The sequence below is a fragment of the Gavia stellata genome, chromosome 21 (assembly GCF_030936135.1).
Source record: "Gavia stellata isolate bGavSte3 chromosome 21, bGavSte3.hap2, whole genome shotgun sequence".
NCBI lineage: Eukaryota > Metazoa > Chordata > Aves > Gaviiformes > Gaviidae > Gavia > Gavia stellata.
In genome coordinates this window covers 6,459,439-6,477,369 of record NC_082614.1, presented here as the reverse complement: position 1 = coordinate 6,477,369, position 17,931 = coordinate 6,459,439, and the positions used below count along the sequence as shown (strand labels likewise).

At 39.5% G+C, this 17,931-nt stretch overlaps 1 protein-coding gene across 1 annotated transcript in view; it reads right to left on the bottom strand.

The window, feature by feature from the left end:
* Positions 1-1,154: 1,154 nt before the first annotated feature.
* The window catches only part of PI4KA (phosphatidylinositol 4-kinase alpha), a 64,389-nt gene continuing 47,612 nt past the window's right edge, over positions 1,155-17,931 (bottom strand). The window contains exons 36-55 of the mRNA XM_059827941.1: positions 17,670-17,797; positions 17,470-17,589; positions 16,742-16,821; positions 16,410-16,603; positions 15,576-15,666; positions 14,611-14,778; positions 13,997-14,050; positions 12,621-12,741; positions 12,188-12,317; positions 9,986-10,056; positions 9,503-9,575; positions 9,313-9,383; positions 8,607-8,716; positions 7,895-7,999; positions 7,305-7,430; positions 6,858-6,978; positions 6,038-6,197; positions 4,697-4,786; positions 3,752-3,835; positions 1,155-1,856 (exon numbers count right to left, since the gene is read on the bottom strand). Of these exons, the coding sequence (XP_059683924.1) occupies positions 1,805-1,856; positions 3,752-3,835; positions 4,697-4,786; positions 6,038-6,197; positions 6,858-6,978; positions 7,305-7,430; positions 7,895-7,999; positions 8,607-8,716; positions 9,313-9,383; positions 9,503-9,575; positions 9,986-10,056; positions 12,188-12,317; positions 12,621-12,741; positions 13,997-14,050; positions 14,611-14,778; positions 15,576-15,666; positions 16,410-16,603; positions 16,742-16,821; positions 17,470-17,589; positions 17,670-17,797 (2,149 nt within the window). The 3' untranslated portion in view covers positions 1,155-1,804. The remainder of the gene's footprint in view (positions 1,857-3,751; positions 3,836-4,696; positions 4,787-6,037; positions 6,198-6,857; positions 6,979-7,304; positions 7,431-7,894; positions 8,000-8,606; positions 8,717-9,312; positions 9,384-9,502; positions 9,576-9,985; positions 10,057-12,187; positions 12,318-12,620; positions 12,742-13,996; positions 14,051-14,610; positions 14,779-15,575; positions 15,667-16,409; positions 16,604-16,741; positions 16,822-17,469; positions 17,590-17,669; positions 17,798-17,931) is intronic.

Below are 17,931 nucleotides of genomic sequence, written 5' to 3'. Positions count from 1 at the left end.
GAAATTGCCAAGTGGGTTGAGATTTGCAACTGGGAGTGACTTTCTCAAGTCCAGCATTAGCAGAGCTCCATTTATTATTACTAATATTATTACTCACCTGCTGACAGTCACTCCTAGCCCCAGATATTTCTACGATACTACTACAAGCTTTTGTTAGGAAATTCACACCTATTAGCATTCATTTATCCTGTACTCATTCAAGAAAGCAACTTCTCATGCCATCCCCATTTATGCAGGCTGCTTGAAACACTCATTTGGGTTTTCATTTTACACAGTGCATTTATTTTGAGGTGCAGGAAAGGAAAATACATGCACACAAGCCCCCTCAGGGCTGAACCCACCTCAAGGCGCAGCCCTGCCTCAGGGCTGTGTCCCCCTGAGGACACCTCTGCCCCTCAGCGTTGAGCCCTCCTCAGGGCTGGGCCTTCCTCAGGGTTGAGCCCCCTCGGAAAACGACTTCTCCTCAGAGCTGGACCCCCGCTTTGGCGCGGTCCCGCCTCAGGCCTGGGCCCTCCTCAAGGCTGAGTCCCTCCGGGCGCGGTTTCTCCTCAGCGTTGAGAGCCCGCGGGGCGCGCGCCCGCCTCAGCGCTGCGCCCCCTCACAGCTGCGCCCCCTGCGGGCGGGCGCCCTCAGGTGCTCCCAACGGCCGCCTCAGCCGCAGCTGCGGAGGGCGCGGGCAGCGCTGACCCGCCGCGCGCCGCCTTCCCCGGCGCGGGACAGGCCCCAGGCCCCGCGCCCGAGGAGGCCTCAGGCCCTGGCAGCCCCTTCCCTGCACAGCTAGGGATAAAAAACACTCTAGAGAGGGGACTGTCTGCAGTTTCAAGAGCACATTCTAGAATGAGAAGCCCGCAGAAAGGGAAAGCCGTTCCCCGAAGACTCGTGTCCCGGCCCAGGGTTGGGGCTGCGTCGCAAGCAGCGCGGGGGAAGCTTTACCTCGGTCCTACCTTTCAGCTCCATATGCGAGTCTTGCACAAAACATTTCTTTCATGAATAAAAAATTTCATTTAAGATGCATGAGAAGCTGAAGAAGAAATCTGATTTCTCCAGTAGAAAGAAAGTTCACAATATAATGAACCGTACACAAACGTGCAGAATGATGTAGTCTGTAAACTAAAACTCAGCACATGGCAAAAGATGTGGAACAGACACAAAGTCTAAGGTCTTTTATTACATTTTATAGATTAAATATATCTTCAGTAGAGTCTCTTTTTTAAAACACAAGAGGAAAAAATACATTCTTCATGTACATGTGAAATACTGACCACATAGCAGGGACCATGTACAGCGCAAAGTATGAACACAGCTACATAGACATCACCACCTCGGATGATTATCAGGCTTTTTCTACAGTAAAATTAGAACAAGTCAACGTTTCTGCTTCCAAAGAGAAATCCATACCCTTTCTTTCCATGGCGTTTTGTGGGATTGTGCAGGAAAGGGTTTGTTGGGTTTTTTTTTAAACTTTTTAAAGGTATTATAAAATCCTTGCATTGCATGAAAAATTATCAAACTCCACAAGCTTGACCTCTTTCACACATTCGTAATCGCAGTACAATTTTTACTGTGATTGCAGCCCAACTCCAAAAATCCAGGGAAAAACAGAAATATACATAATCCGGTAAAGAGAAAGGAATGAATCAGAGTGATTGTTGCAATGTCCAGGAAACATGTACCCACATGTACACACACATACACAAAAGATGGAAGTTAGCAAGGTGTGATTGAGCATCTCCTATTTATTACAAGTTTGGAGTGAGGGCACGGGGTTGCATGTTTCACTTCGCCAGTGAATCTCTAGTGTATCTCAGTAGGGGATGTCATTCTGGTAGTACTGGATCATGTCATATGTCCTACTCCTAGAGAAGAAAAGCAAAGCCAGAGGTAAGTAAAAGTTTAAAAAAACTACTGCACCCATTGTCACAGAAACAAACATCAAGATCCCACAGAAACAAAACATGAGTGAAGGAAATTAGCTGCTAATCAAAACTAGCCCACATGCTTTGAAGGCATTGTGAAGGCCCAGTTACTGTTACGAACAGCATAAAACATCCTGCTGCTCTTGTTTAAACTAGGTAAAAAAAAGTATTTCCATGCTTCTCAGTGTGGCAACAGCAACAGCAGCTTGGATCCTGTGTTTGGATAAACCAGAAGCACCTCACATTGCACTGGCAGTCTGTTTTAGGAGAAGGAAATGTATAATGAATGAAGCAAGACCATCAGGGCCGCATGGAGACAGCTTTATGTGGAAATAAAAGTAATCTTAATTAAGGAGAATACTAATAATGAAAATAAAAGTGCAGGGGAAACAACAGCATTAATAGCGGCATCTCTGATGACTGACTGAACGAACAAATCTAAGCCTTGTTACACGTAACTCAATTATCCATGGGCAGAGCTTATTCATGCCACAGGTAGAGAAGCTCAAGCTTGTCAGAACTAAACTCTGCTCTGGGCATTCATGCAGCAGTGTGACTGTCTTCGTAACCCCCAATATTAATCTAAGATTCTGAGCAGATGCACCAGCAGGCACTAGACAATCCAATTCAGTTCTAGCAGAGCTGTATCTGAGCCAGTAAGCCTTACTGGCCTCAAGCTGGCCCCATATGGAACTACAAAAGAGTTTGTATTAGACTCTCCAATACACCCCACAAAGTCTGTATTATCTGGGATAATAATAAAACCTGCACTTAAGATGTTTAAATATTAAACTTATTGTATTTAAAGTATTAAATGTATTAAAATTACATGTAATTTCCTTTCAAAAGTTTTGCACAAGATACCAAACTATTTGTATACTTGAAGAGAAAAACCTACAGCTGATTGGCTAGCTGGTGATTAAGCTGATTTTTAAATTGCTAAGAACTGATTATTCCACTCAGCATACTGAATAGTAGATGACAAATAAACATGGCCCAGCTACAAAGACATTCAAAAACCGCACTGCCAGTGTTCTCTACTTGAGGCATTTTCCCTAGCCAGTATTATACAGTAAGTAACATATGGTCTACGAAAATGATTAATACGTTAATGTAATATCAAGTCATGAAGAAAAATATAGTAGAAAGATTAGAACTCATTTCTAGAGAAGAGTCAAATACACTTTTGCACAGAATAGCAGCTTAGAATTTCAGGAGGATATTCAGGCAACTTAATGCCTACAAGCAATTATAAAAAGGATTTTGAAAAGTCACTGTAGTCCTGTTTCAGCTTCATTCTTACTCAGTCCAATGGACCATGCATATTCTTTTTTAAGAAACCTTGTCCTTACAAAATAAAAGGGAACAAGCTTCAAGATCAATCTCTCTTCATGCTGACCAGAAGGCATGCTATTCCTATTGCCATTCAATACTGTTGTTTACTATTTATCACTTTATTCGTAGAGGTGACCCTACCCTATATAACGGGGTTATCACAACTAGACATATAACCCTAATAGCGCAGATGGCCATGCCCTAACATAGGGGCCAAAATGCTTAACTTCTGGGCCAAAGATTCACTCTGACGGAAAATCTTCTATTCTTTAGACTGGCCAGCCCTGCTATTTGACCATCCTGGGCTTAAGCCTTCCTTCCCAGTTTCAAAGGGAGGAGATGCAGCATGTTCAGAAGCAAAGCTGCTATCCTGCATTATCTAAATATCAACAACTCAAAAATGTTTGGTATCTGACTGATAAAACTCTACTTTTTAGCTCTGCACAAAGCTTGATGACCCTCCTTTAGCCACAGAGAGAAGACATGCATAGATGCCAAACCTGTTGCTGAGGAAACAATTCTGGATGATCTTGATGATGAAAGTTGCAGCCTCCCGTTCAGTCATGTTGGGGCTGAACCTGTGCCTATATGCAGAAAAATCACAAAAAGCAAGATTAAAATTGGTGAGGTTTCCTTTGAGCATGATACAAATGTGTCTTTGCACAAGCTCAGCCAGGTGTTGGTTTCACTTGCTTCAAGTACTTACTTCTTGTGACACTACCTCATACAAATTATGTAAGGTTTTAATAAGCACTTGCCGTTAGTCTTATAGTAGAGACAGAGGCTGTAAACTTTTCATAAGTCTAGTGATAACTCTAGGAACAGCAGATCCCTCTTTCTAGGCAGCTGCTGCTTTTAAAATATCTTTGTACCTAGTGGTACCCTTGAGCTCCAGCCCATCATACTTCATGAATCTGTGCTTATCTTTAGGAAACTGTAGGAAGTTATATGCAGGAAATGCTGAGCTAACTCTGCTCACTCTGGAGCCAACTCTGCAGGCATAAGCCTGAAGGGCTGTTTGAAGTGTCACATTAGAATTTGTATTTGCCTAAGCTGTTGGATGTTACAACATAGTCCCATTCAGTACTGCATTTCTGTAGAACAAATTTTAAGATGCTGTTCTTCAGAGTCCAACACCACTTCAGAGGACATCAGACTCTGTAACACATTACCTCTCAATTAAAGCATATCTTTCCTTTACAGTGTTATTTTGCTAGTCCTATGAACTTGAAGATAACCCATGTACTTGCACAGTCATTGAACAGCTTGAACTTAATTCTATGGAATTCCTACTTTCTGAGATATTCTAGGAATAAAAGTTCCCATTTTTACAACATTGAGACATTTAAGATATTTGAGTAGCATGACACCTATACTCACTGCACGGGTTGTGACAGTATATGTAACATATGAACATTTTCCAGTTCATACATACGCTGACTTACTTCAACAGCTTGATTGTCTGCCCTCGGAAACAGGGCAGCCCTGTATCCAACATTAATGTAACCAGTGAGACAACAGCATCCATATAAGGCCTAGAGAAAAAGAGGACAGAAAGGTTACAGCACTCAAACTTCTGCAGCCTTAGTAGGTAAAGCAGGCAAGCTGAGGAGTTCAACGAGCTGGATCACACCTTTTTCTGTAATTAAATCAACACATGTAATCCTCTTACATTTGCTGGTGGAACTACACCATTGCTTGCAATCTGTTACTTTAATTAAATTTCACTCCTTTATGTTGGACTACCAGATACTCAGAATGCTGCAAGATGAACAGTCTCAAGGAGGATTATACAAAACAATGCTTTAGTAAACAACATTTCTTTGGCATCAGAAAGGTGAATCAGTGCATCAAAACAGTACAAAAGGCTGCAACCAGCAATATCACAGTAACAGATTATCTTCTACTTCCTAATTACTCTATGTAATTCCTTGCTACATCAGCCCAGCTTCCCTTCTCTTTCCTCTCCTCCCACTCAGAACATTTATTACCCACCAAGCTATTACTCTACTACTTGGGTGACGTTTTTGCCTTGACACAAAACTTTCTCCAGACTGCTCCCCCTCAAGGAACCAAATTGATCTTGACTCCCAGACAGCCCCTTCTGGGGCTACTAGCTGAGGAAACTTGTATTCTGTATGATAACGTCAATAATACTTTATACTCGTGGTCGAATGAGGTTTTACCTGGACTCTATTGTACTGTCCTCCTCCTATCCACACGCAACACCCTCTTCATATAGATTTATTAGTGCTCCTGCATGTTAAAGCAAACCCTGTTTGCTTGGTATGGAGAAAGGTAAAGTTGCAAATCTTTACTGTGACTAGGTGGCAATCACAGCTGAAGAGTTGAGCTACCAAAATCCCTGCATATTTTACATCAGAAAATTGTAGCACTTTTTCACATCTCCTACCTAGTTAACTCTAACTGAAATGGTCATCAATGGGATTGTCCTATTTGGGAAAACAACAAAGATTTTGATTCTCCCATAGTTTCTTACTGCAAAGTTTTAACAGCATACTAAATCGTGTGAGGAAATGTGTGTAACATCACATTTATAAATTGAATATGTAAAATTTTCAAATATAACATAACAACAGAAAAAAACCCACAAAGTTAGGCTGTAAAATTGCAGGATTATTAAGTTGTTTCAAAGTTTGCATGATGTACCAGGACAGTCTGACAGGCTCAGACCCCCTACAGACAAATGTTTATTATTATTTATCTTCTCATCTGGTTTTAGGCATGCAAGCACTTCCACTTTTCAGCAATTAAGAACACCTTACCTGACTGCCAGATAGCCTCTGACACACATCTCCATAAACCATTTGAATGGAGTTGCCTCCATTTTTCCTCCCATTATCATCACCATCTCATCAGTCAGCTTAATGTCAGGCTCCCAGCCCAGATTTCCACCAGGTGAGCTTTCAAACATGAATCCAAAATCTGTGCACAAAAGATAAGCTGCCTCATAAACTTTCTTGGTTAACTGTGCACTGTCAAAGCTGACAGAAGAAAGGAGAGGTGGATTTCATGTATTAATACCTACTTTTTCTACCAACATTTCAACTCCAACTGGAAAAAAGCTTTGGTGAAGTGTAAGAACACCAACAACAGAATCATCGCTATGACATTAGACTAGACCTAAGAACGATGACATCAATTAACCTTCTTGCTGAAACATCTGTGCAGTTCCAGAAAAGCAAAGCTAAAGCAGAGATTACAGCCTGTCAAATTTAATTCATACCCATACAGTGATGACAGGAACCCAAAGATACATTTATATATTTGTACATATATATATACACACACATACATGTATGTATGAATGCATAAGTACGTATACATGCATAATCCATACGTATGTGTGTATATACTTTCCTGAAGCTGGTAAAACTTTGCAAAGCTAAATTTACACAGAAGCAGCCAACAGAAATATACATACCATACTGAACAGGCAGGAAAAAATCCCACGTATATTTACAAACTGTGAAATCAGTATATAGATTGATCTCAAAAGGGAAATGGCTTACTGTCTTCTATGAGCAATACTTTACAGCAGAAGGAAAAGGTAACTACTGAAATTCAAATGTGGATATGACTGACCAATATGAATGATGTGTCCCTTTTTGTCCAGCATGATGTTGCCATTATGCCTGTCTTTAATCTGGAGCAGAAACAGGAGAAGACTATACGCAGCCATACTGCGGATGAAATTATAGCGAGCCTGTACAAACAAGAATTTAAAACAAATCAGAAGAACGTAGAGAATTTAATAATGCTCCATCCCAGGAGCAGATACAGCTGAACAGAGGGTTTTTTTCTTTTTTTTCCATTCATGATTAGTTTGAAGCAATGTTCAATGATATTCTCCATACATCTACAGCTGCAATAACTTCTTTAGCTAACTCACTCATAGCTAAAAATGGATTATCAGCATCAGAAACCAGATACAGCATTATGGTAGTCATTATCCAATTATTTGTCATTATTTCTTATAACTAGAATGTTTCTCAGTTGAGATTTTGCTGTGCTTGCCAGCTGATATTTTACCTTCTGGAATGCAAGTGTAGACTCATCTCCATATTGCCTTGTAAAGTAATCATACATCCCAAAGTCTGTCTGCCTGCCCAGCTGGTCACGGGATGTGCAGTCAGGAATGCATTCAATAACACCGCACTGAAGGGGAAGAAGAGAAACAGGTCTGTAAAGCATGCTCCCAACATATATTTTGTTCCTGGCTCTTGGCAGCCATACAGGTCCCCTGGGAAATGTGGGGAAGCCTATAGATCACTGAATACAGAATTTCTAGTTTATTCATAAAAAAGTATATCCATTTTTTTAGGATTCGCATGCAACATAAGACAAGCTCTGTGGCTTTCCACTGACTTGCACAATGTAGTCCCAAAAACCAAACAACAAACATGAATAACCACAAGCAGCAAAATTTCAGAACCAAAAGCTTTAGAAAAGCAGGAAGCAGGAGAGGAAAGACTCTTTTTGTCGCTGGTACTCCAAATATTTGGCCTAAGTGATGCAGGCAGTATTTTCTTGCAGTATGAAATTTTTTATGAGTGCTGGAAGAGAAAGTCTTTTTAATTAGGAACTATTTTCTACAGCAGTACAGTTAACTGCCCACTTACCCCAGGAGCTGTGGCCACCACTCTGTATGGAAACACAAAGAGATCCAGGCCTACCAGCTGAAATATGTTCTTGAAGAGATCGATGATTTGTAAAGCTAACATGTCCTGTTATACAAGAAAAAAATTGCACAGGCATTACAGGGGTTACGGATCGTAAGTCAGATGACAAAAATGCTCTGAAGAACTCTGAAGTGAACATTAAGTTACCCCAGCAGGTCTGCAGATGTGTACTTGTGCAAGCACTGTGGCTCTGGGGGAAATCAAAAAGGGAAAAGATAAATGCTGTTTAAGTGGGTAGCAGGCAACACTGAAGATTTAACTGCTGACCTATGAAGAACAAACTTTTCCATCATTCTTTGATAAGAGAGCTACTAGTAACTCCAGGGATAATATTCCCTCTTAATCAAAACCAATCAAACTTCAATGTAAAAGATACCACCTTGGAAACTACTGCTATGTTACCAATAGTTCAATCGAAAAATAAACTCTGAAAAAGAATTTTAAGTCATGGTAAACTGTCTTGGAAGAATGGCCTTTGTTTCCAAACCAGAATTTCTCTAGTGGTACAGCACCATCCTCTCCCTCAGTCCATAACTACTGGAGATTCTCAAAATTCCAAAGAAAAATATTTCTGTACTAAAATTATTTTCTTCTTACATATTGTCACCTACAAATCTGTCTTCTATAACTACGAAGCCTGATAGCTTTGTACCTGTCTGCAGTCATCGCCCACTTTAAAGATAGCTGCCTGCCAACAGATTTTCTTACTGTCCACCCCTTCTTCTGCACTTTCATCTATGGAATCAGAACGACAACGCAGACCTGCAAGAAGAGTACAAAGCAAAACACGGACACAGACTTTAATTAGTAACTTTCTATCATGACAAGCCCTTTGCACTCATAAACACGTTTCACTGCAAGTGCACTACAGATATTTCTACCTTGCAAGATGAATGCTGTAAGATAGTTCCCTTTGTCTACTGAACTGGAGCATATCAAAATAGTGTTCATTATTTACCTGATAAATGCCTGAACTGCATTAAGCTAGTCAGCGAGAGCATCCCACAAAATTTATTATGAGAGAAAACTGCCAAAACCTGGAGTTTGCTACAGCCTAAAAACCAGGGAAAGGCAATCAATTAATATGTTAGTGTAAAGTAACTGTTAACATTTCTCCAAGATACCTATGTGGCTTTCTTCCTAGGACTTAAGAAAGAAAAGGCAAAAAATGGATTTAAGTTTTCAGAATTTTCTTCTCTCTTCCTTTGATGCAGTTTCATTTCTGAGTCAACCATTGCAGATAAAGTTCAACATGGAAATAATTTACTGCAGCAGTACAGGTCACTAAAAGCAGGTGATTTTAAAGGAATTGCTGACTCTTAATTAGTAGTTTCAATGATTAAGATGCAGTTACTAACCTTCTTTTTCAAGCTCACTAACTCCACATCGTTTCACTTTAAATTTGGCCAGGTAGGGCGCTTTTGCTGCACTAAATTGTCATAAAAACAAAGATGATGATGAGTGCAAGTTAGCAAAACAAGAATTTCTAGAAAAATACCTAAATATAATGAATTAACTTAATGGGCGAATACAGCAAGAGCATGGTACCTCTGCATAGGAGTTCCTGATTTGTAATCAATGTCCAGAACAATAGCTTCAGGATTGCTGGGCAAGTAACAGCCTGCAAAATGGAACGGACAGCTGAAAACAAATGCATTGGCTAGTGTGACAATGCAAGTTGGAGAATAACTGATGTTAGTGTCTATAACTTTTTAAAAAAGAAGGTGGTCCAAAGAAAAAGAGCTTATTTATCTTCCCTTTTCAGACATATGTTTCTACTTTTATCCATGATGTGCATTATCTAACTTGCTCTTGGGCAAGTTTCCATGCACCATATAGAAATTATCCGGTGGGTAAAAATATTCGAATTGTTTCAAGAGAGAAACAATCCAACTGTAACAGAAGAACAGCCACCAGTACCAAAACTGAGAGCTGCCACTTGCAGAGATTTCAAGATTTGCTTGCAGAAAATACAGTACTCATATTGAATGCAAAAAGCCCACTATATCATACGATTAAATCACTTCTTACCAGGCTGCACTTTCACCTCAGATAAAGCACTCAAACAAGCTTTTTTTCTTTCATCTCCTTTAGGGAATGGCCTAGAAAGATGAATGATACTTTATTTATCTGCATACTATATATTATTCTATGTACTAGCCTCAAATTTGTTTCAAATTTATACAAACTTTACTAATGACAAAGATCTCTTACTGCACCACTTCCAGAGAACTTACAGGCTCAATACCTAACCAGAATGTTTTCTATCTTAATGAAGTTTATAGTCTTTGCTTTGTAGATTTAACATCAATTTGACATACAGGTTGTTGACGAACTCAAACAGCATAAGAGATGCGAATGAAATATATGAAGGCTCCTCCTTATACAGAAATTTGAGCATAATTTTACCTTTGTAAGCACCGCTATAGTTATACCAATATAAATTTCCCTTGTGGAACTTATCCTAGAATAAGAACATTGCTAACTGGAAAAGGATAAGCCAGCAAAATGCCTATGCAATTACACACCTAATTTGTTCACATACTTTGCACAACTGCAGGTGTCAACTGGATAATTGGTAATGTGGTTAATGATTAGTACGTACAATTACCCAATTTGCACAGGCACTTTTGTTAACCATCTATTGAAGTCAGTCACACAACTGCATGCTCACTTGGTGTAGCAGCATGCAACTGAAAGGTATTACTTATGCTCTAGTTTTAAGCAGTACAGCAGGTTACTGAAGCAGCAACATAACGCTTGAGATAATGAAATCATCACAGATGATACATTTATTTCATTTATGCCATCTACAAAGCAAACAGCATCTTCTCTATGTTGTCTTCACACTGGAGATACACAAAAACTAGATTGATTTTAAAGCTTGGGTGCAAAATGCAATGCTTGCAAAGCACAATTATTATCAGTTGCTTAATTTTGACTGCATACTAACAAACAGTGGATTGATTTCATTCTAAGTATGAAGGTTTTCAGATCCTAATCCCTGCTTTTAACTCATCCTACTGGGTGAAAATATCTTAACATGCACATAAAAGGCATCTAATATTTGATTGTTTCTGTGATGTAAGTGTCTTTTAGCCTGATGCCCTTATACCGGTTGTTTGCAAAGCTTCATTTTAAAGGAGGTATGTTCCAGGAAATACATTTTATATGACTTTCAAATACCTTCATACACCAGAGAATGTTTTGAAAATATGCAATGAAACCACACTCACAGACTTAGAGCTTGTGTGCTGAGCTGCTGCCATCCACCGGTGAGCTTTATAAAAGTTAAATTACGTATCTTACTGCAGTCTCTACAGTCAACAGTGAGAATCTCTCTATAGGTGGGACTTTCAGTTTTAAGAGATCAACAATCCAATGTTTATGACACCAAATTCTTCTCCATAACCACAATTTAGGAACGAAGGAAAAAGACTTACATATGCAATCATCTTTGTATTACACTGCACAATGAAATCTCTTTGAGAATAGAAAAAACAATTTCATGGTGTTTTAGCAGAAGGTAAACCATTTACCAATGCATGAGGTGGTTTTGATTTTGTGGTGTTTATTCTGGTTTGTTTGTTTGTTTTTAAGCTCCACACAAAATGTTGATAACAACTTATAATATGCCAAAAAATGACAGTCAGTCTGGCAGACCTAAACAGAGAAGTGCTGTTTTTCCTGTCTGAATCAAGCTCTGCTTACCATTCAGGAGAATATTGGCAGCATATCCAAAAAGCCAAATTAATGATGCAGGTGACAACTAGACTGATGGGATTTCAACTAGGACAAAAGCATAAACTGCTTCACCAATTCCATTCCTGTATCAGTGCACTTTTCTATGGAACCTCATTCCACGATTACCAACCACAATGTATTTGATAAAATCAGATTAAAAACTGAAGTTCAAGTTTAGAATCATCTGCTTCCAAAGTAAAGTTACAGCTGTTTCAGACGGACTGCTAGCTCAAAGCATGAGGACTGAGATCAGGGCAGATATGAATTACCCCTAAAAGTCAAACTAAAATGAGTCTTTGCATCCTTCTACAACTCTGAAGTTACATTTAAGAAAAAAATCCTTTTCTTATCATATAAGTAATTAATTCTTTTTTCCTGAAAACACTATCCCAATACCCCTAAAAACAACTTAGCCTCTTAATCAGGACACTGGTAATTAATAGAACAGTGAACCCCAAAAGAGCACAATTTCTGAAGTACAATACTTACTTGATAATGGCTGAAACATTGGTGATTTTATTAAAGAAATCAAACTCCCGTTGGTAGAACTCCTTGGCTGGGCCAGATAATGAGCCAGTTATCTCCTCTACTAGCTGCTCCAGAAGTTCCCCAATGTCAGCTGCATGTGAAAAAGGAAGCATTTGTGTCAGAAGCTCATTTCAGAACGCTAAATGATATGGGTGATAGAAATAGCCACCTTTGGATAGTATTCAAAAAAAGTTACTGATGAAAACATTGCTGCATCTCTTTTGATGCATTCAGTCAGGTAGAACACTTCTACAGCACAGACCCTACCTCTACGAATGAAAGAGAAGTTCCTAGCTAAAAGGATCCCTCCTGCCAAGAGAGAAGCAGGAAGGAGATCTAGCCTGAACTGAGACAAGGAAAGGAGTCAAGCTAGATTATATTTTAAAGCACTCACGATCTTTTTGGTGTCCTTCTTCATCCAGGTAGATATTAGTTTTCATGTTCCAGATGAATTGGTGAGCCAAGAGCTGGGATTTGGCAGCTGCCCACAGGATGTATTCTCTAACGTAACCCATCTGCAACCATATGCAGTCCAGTAAGGACCAAAGATCATTGCAACTCTAGCAGACTTGATATTACTGCTTCTAACAGCTATTCTTAAAACTCAAATATATTTAATGGATGGAAAGAACACCTCTGCACTCTCATTCACATTGCTAAAAAAACCTTTGAAGAATGACTGTGTATTTTAACAGGTAGTGAATTGACCTAAATTGTTTTCAGCTTTATTACTGACCTATTCAGTTATTCTAACCAACCTTTGTCCCTCCTCTATGCCATTTTCTATCTGTTCTATTTGGATTTCAACCATCTTTGAGCTTAGGGCATCTCCTAGTATGTGTACAAGGCAGAGTGCAATAGAGACACTGGTCTTGCTTGGCATCACCAAATGCTCCTGTAATACCAGAAATCTAGACAGTGTCATATGGACTGCACATTTTGGTAGCAAGAACTGCACGTGCTGGCACAGTTCCATGGAAATTCTAGAAAATGAGAACAAACTTACAAAAGTTGTTGAAGCGTACAAAGGAATCCTACTCATTCCAGAAGTTGCATTCCCTTTCCTGTACTTGCAGCTACTTCTGTAGTCTGTAGATGTCTGTATGTTTGACTGATATTAACAGACAAGATGTCTGATGTTCATGCTCTGCATTGCAGAGGATACTTAACCTATGCAAAGTTCTCAAAGAATAACTATATACAGTCACCTACACTACTGGCTGGGCATGTCTTCACCTGAAAATAATGCACTGACCAGAGTTCAGATACCTCGTGGGCAGATAACAATGATCTCGCATTAATGAACTCTGAACTTTGTTGTCAAGCTTTACTTCTGGCTTCTGCAAGATGGAGCTAAGATCTAATTTTATATACATGGTGGAGCACAAGACACCCCTAGATGTCTTCTCTGGTTAACTCCACAGCAAAATGATTAAGGATAGTAATTTAATTTCATTACTGCTTGTCTCATGCAGACCTTCAAAAGCTTTATTGAGACAGAGTCCTCATCTGGGGTTTCCCATAACGAAATCTCTTTCCTGACAGATGCGCTACATTGCCTCTGGTTTCTCAAGTTTACCTGGTTCATAAAAGAGGTGTATCCAAAGCAAGCCAGCCTCTAGAGACAATAATTTTTCTTCTATATATTAGATATAGGACAATAATAAGCAGCATTAGTTTAAGCTTAAATTTTGTCTGATTTGCAGTTTTACATCTAAAAGCTGTTTTAAAAATCTGCTCTGTTCATATGCAGCTGTTTCATATCCTCACCTTGTCATACCGAAGTGCCTGCACAATCTGTGGAATGTAAAATAAAATGGCATCCTGAAAAAGAAAAGATGGCAGGGTTTTTATTGTTATTAATTTAGTAGTCAGAAGGGAAGACAGGTCACATGCACAGAGAAAAGCTCCCTTTAGTAGGTGATGAACAAAATACCACTGCCTCTTTATTTTAAGCTATATACATGCCACCTCCTCAAATCAAAGTATTTTTCTGTCCAGTTACTCCCTTCAAAAATATCATTAATAATCATGTATTTTACAGTCCTAATACAAGTCTGACAAGTGTTAAAAATCTAGACTTCTGCTGCTTTAGAAGAAACACCTTTCACTGAGAGAAGATCTGAAAGGAACAGTGTGAGAAGAGCAGTCTGAAGAATTCAGCTTAGTGTGATTTACGACAAAAAAGCTGCAAGTACATGAGCCAGTATTATATGGGACAATCAACTTGTTAACTTTTCATCCCAATCTATTCACATTCTGCACCGTGGTGCACCCATTTATCACATATGTCTCTCCATGGTATTAAAATGAAGCTTGTGGTCACAACGACTGAGGTCATAACTTGTCTTGGAGTGTTAAGGCTCTCTTGGAACTCATCTTACCGGAGGAAAAGATCGCAGGACTTTAACCCCATACTGAGCTGTTAGAGGATGAGGTGGATACATGCTTGAAAAATAGGAAAGGCCAGTTGGTGGATCTGTTGGTGCCCAGCACAGAACATGGCTGAGCTCAGGTGCATCAGCATCAATTGTATGCCAGGTAACCAGGTACTGAAAAAGCAGGTCAGACACGTTAGGAGTTTATAGCACCCAATAATGTCTGGGTAATACACAACAGACAGTAATGCTATAACCTGTCTTCCTATAGCAGGGGAAATGAAACATGGTACGTATTATTTTACAAAACCACAGCTATTTTATCTAAAGCATTTTTTTCCCATGGAAACCTAACTATTGGAATTGCCTCACCTTCCAGATCACCAGATGAAGTTAGTGAAGTCAAGTTACTAAAAGCACAACATGGGAGTTCCAGCATAGGGAGAAAACAGAAAGGATGAGCCCTTTTATAAGAGTCAAAGAAGGTTCCGTTTCCCTGTCATCTATTTTACAGGTGACATACAGAACGCAGCTCTGACAAGACTGTCCCTCACATGACTAGCGTGCTTCACTGCAGATCATCATAATAAGTCTCCTACTTTTCAAGAGACTTGGCCTCTTGACACACAGAATGGGTTAGCTTGAAATAATTTCAGCAGCAGCACTCACCATGACTCAGTCCAGTGGTCTGAAATGGTGGCTGTACTGCAAGTGATGAGTTTTGAGACATTTTGTTTATGGTGAGAATATACGCAGGAGCAAGATGTACCATTTGCTGACTAGCCACCTACTCTTATTACTGTGATTTTTGCCTCAGCACCCTATTTCCACAGCTGTTCCATCATTCTCTCCTACAGAGCTGTGATTAGCACTAGAACATATACTGTGTTAAATAAAGACCATATTTTCCAATATATCTGAATGAAACGGGCAGACTGGGGCCCTGTAACAGTATAAATATTCACAACTACCTTTATTGCTTCAGGAACATCACTAACAGCTCCTGGGTCCAACCGAACCAGACGGGTCACTTCTGTTCCAATAGCTTCAGTGTTCTTAAATCTATGTATAACCAGGAATACAGTAACATTATTAGAAAATTTTGACAGCCTCTTCTATTTCTGTGAAGATGAGGACAGCGAAAGGCAGAAAAGTATATGCTTAATAAACAAATAGTCCAACTATGAAATAATGCACACTGAGGGACCAATATGTTGTCAAAAGAGAATTCATGAACAACTGGTCCTCATCCAACGCTTTTCTATAAACCACTAGTATTTTAGCCCACTATTGGATTCTTGGCTGTAATATACTGTCTGGGATTCTACAGAAACCAGTGTGCAGAACTCTACTTGGCAAAAACTATCACTGTTGTAAGGTGGAAAGAATTTCCTTTCCCTTCTGGAGCCAACTATGCTAATTCTCCTATAATACTTATTAAAGAACAAGCCAATATATAGCTAGAACACTTCATTGAAAGATACTTTTAGCACTGTTTAAATGCTATGTCTGCTAATGGGTTAAGTGCTATTAAAAACCAAACACCATTTCTTCTGAACAAAACACTGTCTAAGCATTAGTGAAGAATGGGTGGCAGGAAAGGAAGCTGGACTCCACTAGAGCCTGAGCCAATTGAGTATATTAAGTAATCCAGTTCTTTTCATTTCAAAGGTCTCAATCATCTGTGAAAGTATGCAAGGGAGCTGTAAACAGCAGCAAGCATTATCAGTACTTAGAGTTTAAGTACCCACTCAGCTTTTAAGGCATTAGGAATTACATCAGTTCTTTCTTCTGAAATATCTCACCTGGTAGGCAGCTGTACAGCAAGATGAGGAGAAATGCTCCAAGCCAGATTTACGTTATCCTTCCATTGCTTCTCACTAAGACTGATATACTTAGACCTCCAGTTTGCTACACTGCTCTCTCCAGTTTGATCCAACTCTAGCTCAGGGGAAGACAGTGGATTGTACCATGTGATTAAGCGTTCTATCTCAGTAGCCTGAGGGAAACAGGGAAAAAAAAAAATGTGTTTTATGGAAGAAGAAAAAACACTCCCAATTTCGTATTTAGTTTATGTCTCCTGCAACAACAGGGTCTTAGAAACTCATGCAGTTTCCCCATTCTTCTGATGACCCACCAGCAACGAGAGCAGTAAAGTTCTTCGCTTCATGTAGTACTTGTGTAGCTGCGTACCTCTGTTAGTCTTCTTAGACATTCCTTGAGAAAAGGATAAAAATGTTTTCAGTGGCTTTTTTTCAATGCTGCTTTCCAACTGTCCACACCAGGCAACATTAACACGGAAGAACTGAATAACTATAGGACACCTGTAAATTTAGATCAGAGTGACTTCAGAAAGTCAGCACTGCAGCTACTCATCGTACAGTTGTTCTCTGAATATGTGGAGTACAACAGGCTACAGAGATTATCAATTTAGCCAGTATTGCATTCACTTTAGAAACAGCAGACAGCCTACTAAAAAGAAAGAGTGTACAGTTTACAACTGCAGAAAAACACAGCCCACAATCTAATGTCACTCTGCTGCTCACAAAAAGCACTAGGGGCATGTTTGCACAAACAAAGCAATGTCTTTACAGGAGTTCAATACATCTTGGCCACCAGTCTTATTTCTTCTGCACTACAGAATTGAACATTCTATCAAACAAAAGAGGTAATTTCAAAACTTTGCTGCTTGCTACCAGTGAGACTTTTTCTGCCCCCTCTCCAAAGTTTGGCACCGGTAATTAAATACCCTGCCAGAAGAGCAAGAGCCCAATATTAAAGGTAAATATTGACTTTAAGCAACATCTGCATATAAAATATGCTGGAAAGTTGGCTGCAATGAGCTGGTTTCAATCAAAAAGATACCTGATTTTTTAGATATGGTTGACATGCCACTGGACAAAGGGTAAGTATTTATCCATCCTTGTGTAGCCTGTTGCCGAGATCCAACATTGATATCCAGGTTGCTCCTGGTGTCTTGATTGTCTAACAACAGAGCACAGATCTGATGTAGAATCCAATCAAAGAAACAACAGGCTTTTGAAACAGCACATAAAGGAACTCACCAGGCGGCACGAGTTGGCTGGCTGTCAGATACTTCTTGTCTGAGAACATTGCTGTCCAAAACTTGATCAATATGCTGATATCCTCACGAAGCCTCTTTTCCCCTTGTGTAGGGAACTTTGAGGGACAACTTAAAGAAATCACACAAATAATGTGAAGTTGAGTGCATTAGAAAAAATCAAAACCCACACAAATCTCATCAAGTCATATTTCTTATTCTGACCAGAATCTACAAGGATGAGACTACACATCACTACATTTTAT